Source organism: Citrus clementina, unplaced genomic scaffold, assembly GCF_000493195.1.
Source record: "Citrus clementina cultivar Clemenules unplaced genomic scaffold, Citrus_clementina_v1.0 scaffold_5, whole genome shotgun sequence".
NCBI classification, from domain to species: Eukaryota; Viridiplantae; Streptophyta; class Magnoliopsida; order Sapindales; family Rutaceae; genus Citrus; species Citrus x clementina.
In genome coordinates this window covers 21,181,762-21,195,787 of record NW_006262201.1, presented here as the reverse complement: position 1 = coordinate 21,195,787, position 14,026 = coordinate 21,181,762, and the positions used below count along the sequence as shown (strand labels likewise).

Sequence of the window (14,026 nt, the reverse complement as noted above, 5' to 3'; positions counted from 1 at the left end):
ATGAAAGAATTGATAAAGATAAAAAGAAGAAGAGCTTTGCTTTTAAATCTTCTATAGTTGAAAGTGATGATGATGGGAGTGACTTTGAAGATGAAGGCATTGAAATGTTGCTAGAAAGTTTAAAATGATCTTTAAAAAGCAAATCAAGAGAAGAAACTTTAAAGTTCTCATGAGAAAAAACCTTAAGGTGGAGAAAGGGAAGAAGAAGCTAATTGTTTATTTTGTATGCAAAATGTCTGGCTACATCAGATCAGAGTTTCCACTTCTCAACAAACTCAAGAAAAAAACCATAGTGGCTACTTGGGATGATAGCGATGAAGAATCGAGTGATGAAGAAGATTCACAAGAAGTGTCAAACCTATCACTTTTGGCAATAGGAGATGATGAACTTGATGAGGTAAATGATATTCCTACTTATGATGAATTATATGATGCTTTTAAAGAATTGTATGATGAATAAATGAAAACTGGGCAAAAGAATGCATGTCTTAAAAAGAAAATGGTAGAACTCATAAATGAAAATAAATCTTTAAATGCAAAGATTACATGCCTAGAATTAGAAAATAAATCATTGCATGATAGAGTTGCATTATCAAATGAGAAACCTAACACTTCACATGAACATATAGAATCACATGTAGATGATTTTGAAAAGGAAAATGAAATGCTCAAGAAAAAAAATATTAAACTTAATGATTATGTCTTAAATTTACAAATGGGTAAAAGATGTTGGATAACTTGCTTAATCCACAAAAATATGTGTTCGACAAATGAGGCATTGATTATAAACTAAATTTGAAACAAAAGTTTTATAAGAATTATTTTGTGAAGAGTACTTCTATTAGCAATCATGTTGTATATCATTATTGCAATCAAAATAGTCACATAAAGCTTGGGTGTCCAGTAAAAATAAATGCATATTATTGAGTAAAATGTATTTGGGTTCCAAAATAAACCATTGCTAACTAGAGGTGGCAAAAATACCCGCCCGGTCCGGACCCGGACCATACCCGGGCGTTGCGGGCCGGGTAATACCCGGCCCGGGTATGAAGCCGGGTCGGTCTTGGGCATCACATGATAAACCTGGAACCCGGATTTTATTAAAAAAAATTATAAAATATATATTATTTTAAATATTTTATATTTATTTGACTTATTTATTATACATATATAAAGTTTTAAACACTTAAAGTTTATATTTTCATGTCAAATTTTATTGAAATAAATTTAAAACTTATAAAATTACCAAAAAATAAAAATATATATACACATAAAATATTAAAAAATATAAAATCCGGGTACCCGGATTAAAACCCGGCCCGGACCCGGACCCGGACTGGTTGCATCCGGGCAGGGTCCGGTCATGGCAATACCCGGACTCGGCCCGGGGTTTTGCCATCTCTATTGCTAACACTCAAAAATCCAAAAGTATTTGGGTACCAAAGGGAACAATTTGAATATTTTTTATAGATACCATAATCAAGAAATGGTGGAGAGTTCCTCGATAAAAGCTTGTGAGAATAATCACTTGATTATGATCTAAGAGAAAATGATGAGTAAGATGATTTAATTGTTTTGGTAACAATTCTTTCCATATTGATTTTGTTGAATGAATCATGATGGATAGATAATAGCTTGAATTTACAAAAGCATGCTCATACGTTTACATAATTGAATTATTATTGTATGTAATCATGGTGCATGGATAAACATATATGATGGTAGCATGTCAACTTATCACTATGCCTTTGTTTTTTTTTTTCCTTGTATGATCTTTGATTTCATCTTCTTAATTGTCTATCAGCATGTTTCATGTCATTTATTTATCTTCCTTATTTGTTCATTACACTCTGTCCAAAAAGCCAAATACAAATATTTATCTCACTAAAATCCATTATCTTTATGTTTTTCTTGCTCATTTAATATTTCTAAATCATTATCCATCATTTAAATATTAATTGTTCATCACTTATGTATGTGTGAATTCTTGTGCCATTAATTGTGTTATATCATCATTCATTTATAAAATTGGCATATATGACTTATTATACTTATGAATTTGATCACTTATTCTTTTAGCTCATAATGATGTTTTATTTTAATAGTTATGTTGATTTTGATGATCTAGATATTGCCATTATATACTTATGTTTTGCTTAAGTTTTGATAATAAAGAATGTGCTTTGATGATTTCATTGTATTTGATGAAGCTTGATCTTATGGGATCTATGATTGGTGAATGGATACAATTTTTGCACTTTATTGACGTATTGTTAAATATGCATTACTTGTTTTAAATGATATCGAAAGAAGGAGAGTACATGTATTTTGAGATTTTTAAGTATATGAGATCTTTTAAGGAATATTGAAATATCACATTAGATCTTTGATGAGTTTAATTGTCTTGATTTCTAAAACGTGATTAGTAATTATGGAGCTCGGATAGTTGATAATATGTTCTTATGACTTTTGCATGCCTTTGCTTAATCAATTACGTGTTTTCTTGATTATTGATAAGGGGAACTACCTCGGCAACTTTACTTAGTTTTTGTTACTTCTATTTTCGATAATATACATTTTGAACATTTTTGTTGTCCAAAAAGGCAGCTGAAGTAATATATCGTTTTGATGATGTCAAAAGAGGGAGAATAACATGTACTTTAAGCATTCTTTTGATATTTGATATGTGATTATGGGGATGCTTTTGATGATTTTGAGTAGGGGTGGGCATTTTCTGGTTCGGTTCAGTTCGGATTTTTCATTTTCTTAATTTTACATATTTACCCTAATATTATCAGATTTTATACTTTCCACCTAATTTTACTTAATTTTGCAATTTACACTCTCATTAACTACCAATACAAAGTATCAAACTACACTCTACACATATAATATTAATAACACTATATAATATGAATAAACTATTAAATCAAAAGCAAAATAATAAAAGTCTCAATACAAAATATTCGCAATTCATAAACAAGCTTAAACTTAAAAGTCTACTACAATTCTACAAATTATAAGTCCATGGCAACCTAAAAAAAAAAAAAAATAACAAGTCCATAATAGTGCATTAATATTTGATAAACTCCATAACACAAAACACACAAGCCATATAATAAAAAGTCCCAATACAAAATATTCGCAATTCATAAACACGCTTAAACTTAAAAGTCTACTACAGATTATAAGTCCATGGCAACAAAAAAATAATAATAACAAGTCCATAATAGTGCATCAATAATCGATAAAACTCCATAACACAAGCACACAAGGCACAAGCCACAGCTACATCCATAGCCACATCCATAATAGTGCATCAATAATCGATAAAACTCCATAGCTACATCCACCATAACACACAAGCCACAGCTACATCCACCACAACACACAAGCCATAGCTACATCCACCGCAACAAACAAGCCAAGACTACATCCACCATCCACATCACCTAAATCAAAATTCAAAGTGAGCAAAAGCGAATAATTAAACTAATTAAAATGAAGTGATATTTAATAACAAATAAATACATATCAATTTATTACCTAAAAATTATTTATGTTGATATTCCAAGTTGGTTGGCCGTTGTTGATTTACGAAGTTCTACATTAAAAAAAATTAACAAATTGAATAAAGTTCATATTATGTAAAAAATAAATTAAAATTAAACAAATTGTATAAGGTCATAATTTTTTAAAAGTAAACTTAAATTAAAATTAAAGAAAATATACCTTCTGCAAAATGATCCATAAACTCGTTGTCTTCAACTAACTTATTTAAGTCCGTTGTTGGATCCATGAAAAGAGAAGACCGCAACCAATTCTGTAATAATACTAGTGCCTCAACTATGTCCGGAGTCAGAGAACTTCTATATTGATCTAGAATACGACCTCCAGTACTAAAGGCGGACTCGGATGCAATAGTAGACACCAGAATAGCAAGAACATCCCTTACTATATGTGACAAAATTGGATAATTGGCACTATTCACCCTCCGCTATAACAAAATATTAAATTTAGTGCCCAAATTACCTTTAGCAATTTTTTCCGTCTTCTCCATCAAGTAAAGATCCAACTTATTTGACAATTCCGGGCTACCTTCACTAACCGTAACCGCCTAACTAAATTCGAAGAAAGAGTCCTCAATCATAACATCATCATCACCACCCAAATCCCAAAAATTCAAACCACTTCCACTTTCAATAGCTAACGTTTGGCTTCCACTTGCGCTTCCACTTGCACTCCCACTACCACACGGTTTATATTGTGCATTGTAAGACTCATAAAGCTTAGTCAACAAATTTTTCACCATTTCCTTCATCTTAACACATTTGGCACTATCCTTGCCATATAATTTCTCAAAGCAATGTGTTGTGAATTTCATCTTTCCCCGTGGATCAAGCACAGAAGCAACAATCAACATTTTATTTATCTTGAAATAGTCCTCCCAATACTTATCAAATTTCTCCTTCATTTTAATTCCCATCAAACCCAAAAGGCTATCATTACTAATAGACAACTATTCCAAAGATTGTTCAATTTGACATATCAAATTGTAACAAGTATTCGATGTCACCTAAAAAAAAATAATGTTAATAAAGCTAAAATAAATTCCATACCATATATCAAAATTCAAAAGCATAATAAAGCTAAAATAAATTTCATACGATATATCAAAATTCAAAAGCATAATAAAGCTAAAATAAATTCCATAACATATGATCTTTGGGTAGAAATCAGCCCCACTTTCGATTTTTTCATTTCTTGTAAAAAAAAAAAAAATAATTTTTGTACTAAATTTGAATCTATATATACATACATATTAATGTGATTATAAAGTTACAATATTGGTTAATTTGATTGTATACCCTAATCGGCAATCCCTCAATCTCTCTCTCTCTCTCAGACTCACGGTCTCACTCTCACCGAGCGCGACAAACACGATTCAAGCCTTCAAGGTTAAGCATCCAGCGCCGTCACCACTGTAATCTTCGCCAGCCGCCAGCCGCTCGTCTCTTTCCGTCATCTTCGCCAGCCGCCGCTCGTCACTCAATCACGATTCAAGCTTCCAACACTGTCACCACTGCTCGTCTCCTGCCGTCATCTTCGCCAGCCGCCTCTCCTCACCTCATTCATTGTTACTAGCCGTTGCTGTCGCGCTGGTGAAGGTGAGTACTGAGTTGTGTTCATTGTTTGTAGTTTTGAATTTATCTATCTCTTCTGGCATGTGCTGGATACGTAAGATTGGAATCACCTTGCAATAAATTCGAAGTACTTTTCCTGATTATTGATTTTAAATTGGTGGGTGCGTAGATATTTATGAAGTTGCTTTCTTTATCAATACCTTCATCTAGTATCCAAAATTGTTAGTTTTTGACTTATCTGTTCACTGTTTTAAGAAGAATAAATAATCATTAACAATTTTTTCTTTTTCCTTTCTCGGCCATGCATATAAAGACGTGTTTTGTATTTTGTAATAGCAATTAGAGGGTTTATTCTTTGTTGAATTTGATATGCATGGTTGGTTTGATTTTTGGAAGTAATTGACAATTTAATTGATTGGGGGCAAAAATTAAAATGAAGGTTAGGTTGTTATCCACTGTGCAGTTACTAGTTAAACTATGATGTCTGACCCGAGCCAAATCAAATTTCAGAATCCATCCAAAGTGAAACATTTTGGTTCGGTTCAATTATGAAATTTGGTTTGGTTTCGGTTCTATTTCTTAAGAACCGAAGGTTTAAGTCCTGGACCGAACTGGACTGTATACTTTCCACCGCTAGTTTTTACCATCGTAGCCTTGATCCAGGGTTCCTCATTTCCTGCCTCGAGAAATCCTTACTGTCCATCTGGTGGTCCTTATTCGCACCCTTGAGGGGTTGTTATTTCCCATCTGGTGGTCATCACCGATGAGGTAGTATGTCGATCAATTTTCCTGTCAACAATGTTGATACATATACATTTCTTTTGTTAGTCAAATATTTGTTACTACTGAAAATGATAGTAAGACTTTGATAAAAACATTTTCATTTCATAATTATATAATTCGATTGACAGAGCTCAGCCCAAACTTGTCTTTAACTAAAGGGCCAACCGAGATTGGCTCCTTTTTGCCTCCTTATTCTAATTACTAATAGCTGTGACTGTGCCTTTGCCCACCAGCTGCTCGATCAAATATTTGAGCCAAAAAAACATGGGCAAGAGAGGGCGAGACAGAAGAGCATCAAACTTGACATCTGTTTCTCATAAACCTATCTCACTTAGAGAAGAAAAGGCAGGGAAGAAGCTAGTCAACACTACAAACGTCAAGTCAAAATTGAAACTCGAACACTTGCAAAGACTTGCCGTGTGGGCAAGTAGCGAAATTTCTGTTCCTTCATTGGCCGCACTTTTTGGACACCGCTTGGCCTCTGCCAATGAGGTCCTGGGATTGCAACCAGACCCCTCTTTTTTTTCTTGCCAAAGGTTTTGCCTGAACCTGATTACTTTTATATGTGCAATTTTGGATATACAAGTTTGATCATCCAGTCCATGTGTATTTATTGTTTTTTCATTGATTTCCGACTCAATATGCTACTATATTTGTACTGTATACATGTAATGCAATATAGACTAATGTACTTTCACAAATGTTGCGTGCTTTTTATATTGTTGTACCTGCATTGTTTTGATTATCTTTATAATTTTAAATGAGTTTAATTGCAAGCTTCCAACAGTTACAACTAGTTTGGAGATTATTTTATGATTAGGTTTTATTATACAGTATACATAGATGATCATTAGTTTCTTCGAATTGGTTAGTGAGTGTGTGCACCATTGATTTTGTATTGCAAAGCACGGAGACATACACACAAATCTAATTTAATTTAGTTTCTAGTCACTAAAAAACATATAACCACCTTTCCTATTGAAAGAAGATTAAAACATGTAAACTTGAGTCATGATATTTCTTTTATATTTAGAATTGTCTTATGTTTATGTTCTGAATTGGTGTTAGATTCTGAATTAAGAAGATAGTATTGATGATCAGTAAAAGATATTGGATGTTCTCTTTGCGATGCATTTCATTTATCTGGATGGAATTTAGGTAGAACTTGCGGTTTGTGTATATATATAAATATAAAATTCTCAGGTGTTTTTTTTTTTTGGCTACTGCACTTAGTTGTGTGTTTGTGTGTCCACCTGTGTGTGTACACAATTACTCTTCCTTTTTTGCTTTTCTGTGCAAAGTTCTATTCTTTGTTGATTCTTTGTTGGTGGATGACATTTTAGTATGTAAATTGGCTAGTCGTTCTGTCTTTTAGAGGATGTGATCAAAGAGGAGCATTTCCTAATCAAAATGAAACATGATGGGCTTAGTTGGAAATATAATGAGTTTTAACTATTTAATATCACTTTGTTGCTTTTATTCGGTGGCTGGCGTATTGTCACTTTAAAGAGTATTTAACATCACTGAGAGATAATATCTATAGAAAGCTATAGGGTTCTTTTAAGAAAATAAGATGCTATTTCATTATGTTCTATTAAGTTCTATAACAAGATTCAAGAATTTAAGATTTCAAAGAGAGTTAGATGTAACGTCGGTTGTAGTTATTTGAAATTTGAACTGTACTAGAGTACAAATGGATTAATATTAATCCTCTTTAAACTGAAAGACTTGTCATGACAGGTCTAAAAACCAATTTTTGAATTTTATATGGTGGCCCTGATTTACTGAATACTTCTCACAGATGCGAGACAGTTCTTCAGCCTGGCTTTAACTGCACTATTCGAATAGAGAAAAACCAAGTGAAATCAAGACGTAGATGGAAGAAGCCTAAGACTTCTATGCAGAACAGAGTGGTTTATAAGTGCCATTTCTGTTCCCATCACAATCTTAAGAGAGGGACTCCTGTTGGGCACATGAAAGAGATATGCCCTATGAAGGCAAAACCATCTTCAAGACCTCAATGTGGTAGTAAATCGCCACTTAAACGGTCTGCCAACACCACGAAAGACACGAGAAGCAAGGATGAAGTTAGTAAGGTGGACGACGAAGTGTTGCCATCAATATCCAAAAACTGTGTAGAAACTCCTCCATTGAAAAGTAGAATTACTCTGGAGGGCAAAAAGAGGAGAAAATCGGGAAATAATAATTCAGCCGAATCTGAGAGTAATTCGGCCGTAACTGATGATAAAACTGTTGGTGTTTCAAGTAGAAGGAGAAGAACATCTTGGATAAGCCTAAAGGAAATTGCTGAGAGAAGTGAGGATGATAATGGCCGAATGGCTAACTTAACAATCCCATTCTCTTTGTAAAAATGAGAACCTTTTTCCTAGATCAATTTTCAAAGGAAACATAATAGTTTGAAGATTGTTGTAATAGAGTTGATTCATCTACCTTCATTTGCAAGTTAAAAAGTTTGTTTATGCTTTGGATTATGATACAGCATTTTGACTGTATTCTTTTGAATGTGTATTTTAATTTCTCTTTACATATAATCTGAAATCAAATGCAGGCACATCTTAACATTTTATCTAAATTTTAATCCGCTTTCATTGACAATTAGTTATCCTTTTTTAAAATTTTATATGGAATATTTGATTTTTTATTTATTTTAATTTTTAGCATTAGAAGAGATGAAAAACAATGGCAAACTGTATTTTACGCAAAGAAAATGATTGCTTATGCTAAGTATGTTCTATAAATCAGCACACCTGGGGGGCTTAGAGATACTGAGGTGGCTCGAGAGAAAGAGAGAGTGGGGAATGATCGATTGGCAAGGTCTGGACAAGCGACGAAGATGAGGACGAATAAAGAACATGTAAATTAGAAGAAAATAAAGAACAACAATCATTGAGGCAAAGCAAGGGGAGGCGAATAAAGCTTCAAGAAGAAGAAAACGACGAACAACTAGAAGAAGAGAGAAAGGTATCGAAGAGGGAGAGAAGAGATAACGGAAAGGTCAAAGAAGCTGAGAAGCCACTGAACGACGGTGTTAAAGACAAAAGGAGAGGAGGGAGAGCAGCCTGAGGAGCACGCTAAGCTGGTTGGTGAACCGGTTCGATTTTTCCAGTAAAGGAAGAGACAAAGGAGCCATTACAAGGCTGTTGAGTTCGAGGGCGATAAATGCGAACTCGTGAGTTCTTTTTTCTTTTTTAACTGAATAGAGAAATGTAAATTCCATTGGATTTGGTTTGCATTTCTGGATTTTAGGCTTTGTGTTCTTTTTATAAATTTTAATTAGGGAGATTTATGGTCGTTTAAAGGAATATTTAATTTTCTTGTGATTGTTCTCCAGGAGGATCCTGTTCTTTTTCACTCCTGAGGATACAAATCAGAAACCCTATGCGGCAAGCATTAAGGTAATTCTCTTCTGAAACTATTGTAATTACATTAAGTTGTCTGTTCTGCTTTAATAAAGATACCTGTATTCTTAATGCATTTTTAAGATTAATTAACTCTGATTATTGGACACAGCGAACTTTTAGAAGCGTTCTTGTGTCATATACAGACCCCCCCTCTCTTGATTGTCCAAATTTTCATTACGTTGATGAATTTTCTATTGTAAAATCAGCTATCTATTCATGAAATTGTTTGCTTCTTTCTGTTTGGATGCTTAAATGTGTTTGGTATCACTTGCTTGAATTATGAAACTATTGGTCTGTTGACAGGATATTACTCAGTCCAGAGATGGGAGCATGATGGTTACTGGACAGTGGTTTTATCACCCTGAAGAAGCTGACAGAAAAGGTGGTGGAAATTGGCTATCCCGTGATACAAGGGAGCTTTTTTACAGTTTTCACCGGGGTGAGGTTCCAGTAGAATCTGTGATGCATAAATGTGTTGTGCATTTTGTCCCCGTTCACAAGCACCTCCCAAATCATAAACAACACCCTGGTTTTATGGTTCAAAAGGTTTATGACACTGTGGACCAGAAACTCTGGAAGCTTACTGATAAAGACTATGAAGATAATAAGCAGCATGAGATTGATCTCCCTAGATCAGAAGACTCGGGTGCACTTTGGAGACCTTCCTGACATTGAGCATCAAGAAACTGCTGCTCGGGAGCAGGAAGATCAGTTAAAGGCTAAAAGAATGCTGTGGAAAAAGAACATATCACCTCTTGATGTTTCAAGAGAGGAAGGTCGCATGACCAGGTCGGATCAGTATGTTCAGGCCAAAACACCAGGAAGCTGTACTAGCAATGCCCCGGAATACTACAACATTTTAGCAAGATTTAAGGCATTGACCAGAGAAACCTATCATGATAAATGGTTAGAGAGGCTTCTCCAAGGCCTTCAACATGTGCGATTCTGCTGACAGCATTCATGCAGATCAGAATGGGACAGGTGGTTGTGATGGGGTTGACCATGAAAGCAAGGATAAGTCAGCGGGAACCGAAAATGGATATCGAGAAAAGGGTTAGAAGATTTCAATTTACTTTTTTTTAATTTTTTTTTTAAATTTATCTATCCGATTTTTCTGATGTATTTTTGTTTGACCTAGATACTTTTAATTTTTATTTTAAATTTTTAGCTATCCCATTTTTTCGATTTATTTTTCTTTGGCCTAATTGATGCGAACAGAAAATGGGTCTCATATGGATGCTTATTCAGAGGGTTTTAATATTCTGCCTTTTACAGAATGGGAATTCTTTTCTCTGGCCAGTCACTGCCATTGCAGCTGTTACAGCTCTTGAGAAGGCTTCACATGATGCTCTTTCTTCAGATTTTCAGAAGCACAACCAGAAACTGCATCAGCTTTTGTTTAATCTCAAGGTTAGAAGGGTGTCTTTCAGCTTGTTTACATAATTCAGTACATGCAGACATGTATAGAGACCCAAACTTATTTGCATGCTTGAATTAATACAATCTAATATTACATTCCTGCCTGCCAATGGACACATGTAAACCTTTTCTCAGGGGTCAGCTACAAGGCGGAGCGTTATGCAACTACTTGTTTTCTTAATTAAATAAGATGATTGACTGTATTTTACTACCATTTTGTTTTCCCAATAATGACTATACAATGAAGATAGGTTTTAGTAATCGTGAATGTCTTTCAGATTTGGTACTATATGCTGTGAATGTCATCATATGGATGTTTAAGATACTGCTTTAATTGTTTAATTTTTATTTTTTGTATTCTTGGCAGAGTACTGCACTGCTAGCCCTGCGTTTTCTAAAGGGGAAGTTGGAACCTTCTAAGATTCTGGACATGTCACCTAATGAGTTAAACGTACTATATTATCCGTGGGTAGTTTATTTTTATTTGTTATTGTTTCTGCATTTATGATTAAAAGTTTTATCTACTATGTGGAGAGTTGGAACCTTCTAAGATACTTATCACCTTGTGTGTGAAACGGTACTATTTTGTAATAGTTGGTAGTTGTGGTTTTTTTTTTCCTTCTCCCCTCCACACCCGCATTTGTGAGTAAGTGCTTTTTCTCGATCTAGTTAGGCATCTGTAACTGATAATGATTTTGTTGATTGATCTTCCTTATGCTTGTATTTTGATTGAGTAATTGTTTTTTCAGCAAGGAGGGAATATCTAATAGATATTTGTTGTTGGCTCTTTATGAATATGCATATTTGCTGGCCTTCCCCCCCCCCCCCCCCCCTTTTCTTTTTTATTTGGAACTTTTGAAATTGTGATATTGCATATCATGTTAACAATTTTCAACTGTAAGTGATGCATAAAATATTAAAATATCTGCTCAATCTTTTCTGTTTGCACTACTGAAAAATTGTTTAACTATGTATAGAAGTTACTTCTTTAAGCCAGTTTCTGGTCATCCATGAGTTCAATTGAAACTGGTTTTGTGGCTTATATATATATATATATATATATATGTTAATAGGTGTAAGTACTTGTTTGTGAAGTTCTATACTGGATTTCTTTTACGGGTTCTAACCCGTATCTTTAGTTCAATGTGATATGCTGATAAGCCTCTAGGATCATTAAAGCGGACATTTGGTATATGTTTTGTGTGGTTTTGTATGAGTGAGGATGGGGATATATATCATCTGATTATCTTACTTCTAGGAGGGTCTAACAGCAGAGGAGACAGCAAAGGAAGAGTCTGATGAGTCGGAGCAAATGCAGGTTACAGTCTTTTATCTCGTATGGGTTCAAAATTCAGGAGTTCAGTTCAATTTATTTTAGTTGTGATATGTGCTCATATTTAGCTCATTGCTTGTGAAACAGATGACAGATGCTAGGTGCTCAAGGTGCAATGAGTGTAAAGTGGGCCTCAGGGACATCATCCAAGCAGGACTCGGAGATCGATATCAGGTTTTTGCATTTTATAACTTACCTGATGGTAGTAATTCCTTTCTTTGCTGTATGAACAATATTTGATCAAGGGGCTATCATTCAGATTCTTTTGATAAGAAGGTGCTGTCATTCAGATAGCATGTGCCAACTTGAGAAATGTGATTTTGATAACTAATTCTAAGATTTGACTTTTATATGTGTTTTCATGTTCTAAATCTGTATGATTTTGTGTTACATAACAGTATCAGAATCAAACAGGGTAAGCAAAATCAATTTGTCATTATTTTAGCAGTTGTCTAAAGCGCGTCTGCTTATAATTTTTTAGCTCGTCTCCTTAATTTGAATTTGTTTTTTGTCTGGTTTCAGTTGGAGTGTATTGCCGTGGTCATTCCTGGTATGCATCCAGAAATGAAGCGTCTTCCCTAACAATTGATGGACGAGGATCTGCAGCAAAAAGCATAGGCATAGCATCTTTGGCCGCTGCCAAGTTTGATAGCCTTGAGAAGAATTTGTCGAGTCCTCGTGAGTTTGAGAAATCAGCCAATGATCTCCTTAAGAAATCAAGTGAAGCATACATGCCTGTGTTGGAGGCCCATAGATCATTTAGCAAGTCCAAAACTGAAGAGAATCCTGATTCCTCAAAAGTAAAGAAAGCCAATAGGCAGTCCTAATCCCTTATATAGCGTCACCTTGGGGATCTCCATATTCTTGTTTTAGTTTAGTTGTAGTCTCGGGAAATAGCTACCTCTGTACAGTGTTAACTTTTCGTCAAGCTAGCATGTTTTTTCTCGGAGTTAATAACAATTTTTCACCTCATGCATATTTCAAATACACATGTCGCGAAATTGTTGACCATATTGGAGGATTGGAGCAATCATCGTTGTCACTAATAAGGTTGATTGCTTTAACCAGAATGTGATGGCTGTTGATTGCCTCATCCAGAATGTGATGACTGTGTTAAATATTTAACTTAGCAATAGAGTAATTTTTTATGTCGCGAGTGGCTGAGCGGTGATAAATGGGACAAGTTTGATGAGCACATGGCATGTTCATTTTGCCTGGTTATGTATCTACAATGTTTGTTATATGGTATTGTGGAAGTAAAGGTCCACATAAGTTGAATGAAAACAGTAGTAACAAAAGAATCAAGGGAAATTTACGCAAATAGCTGTTGGATAGAAAACAACCCCTACGAAGAAATTTTAGAACGTGCTTTAGTGATTGTAGAAATAGAACTAAACAAAATTTATATTGAACAAGTATTTTTAGACACTGTAATAGAAGAAAGATTAGGCAATTTAAAACTCAGAGTAGAATACAAATCTTCTTTACCATCTGAAATAGAAAGAAGAATAAATATTAAACACTACACATTTACAAAAATTAAGGTTTTTGTTTTTGACAAAAATAATAAGAACTTAGTAAAAATTCTTGCTGATTTTCTGAAAGCTTCTTTTTAAACACGGTCTTCGTTGGCCCGTTTAGCCATTGATGTGTTGAGAAGACGTTTTAGGGCGTTGATCAGGAGTTGAAGGTGTTTTTGACTTGCATGTTTTCAGAAGCAGGTAAATGAATTTTGAAAGGCCAGCTTTTGGCAAAGCAGCTTCCGCAATTTTCATAAAACTTTTTGCAGAAATACTCTGTATATAGGCGGGAAACCAGCGACGTATATTCTGATGGTCAACCCAAATAGGGACTAGATCAGTTTGCAATGTATTATACATGATAGCTTAGTACCCAAAGAAAATAGTAATAAACTTAAAATCCCC

The 14,026-nt window shown here is 34.3% G+C and overlaps 1 protein-coding gene and 1 pseudogene across 1 annotated transcript; both read left to right on the top strand.

Annotated features, from left to right (window-relative positions):
* Positions 1-4,733: 4,733 nt before the first annotated feature.
* LOC18040928 lies at positions 4,734-8,360 on the top strand. Its single transcript, XM_006432345.2, has 3 exons — positions 4,734-5,168; positions 6,161-6,463; positions 7,729-8,360. The coding sequence occupies exons 2-3, from the start codon at positions 6,192-6,194 to the stop codon at positions 8,294-8,296; spliced, it is 840 nt and encodes a 279-aa protein (XP_006432408.1). The 5' UTR covers positions 4,734-5,168; positions 6,161-6,191; the 3' UTR covers positions 8,297-8,360.
* A 257-nt stretch (positions 8,361-8,617) lies between these two features.
* On the top strand, positions 8,618-13,291 carry LOC18040903 (annotated as a pseudogene).
* The last annotated feature ends 735 nt before the right edge of the window (positions 13,292-14,026 follow it).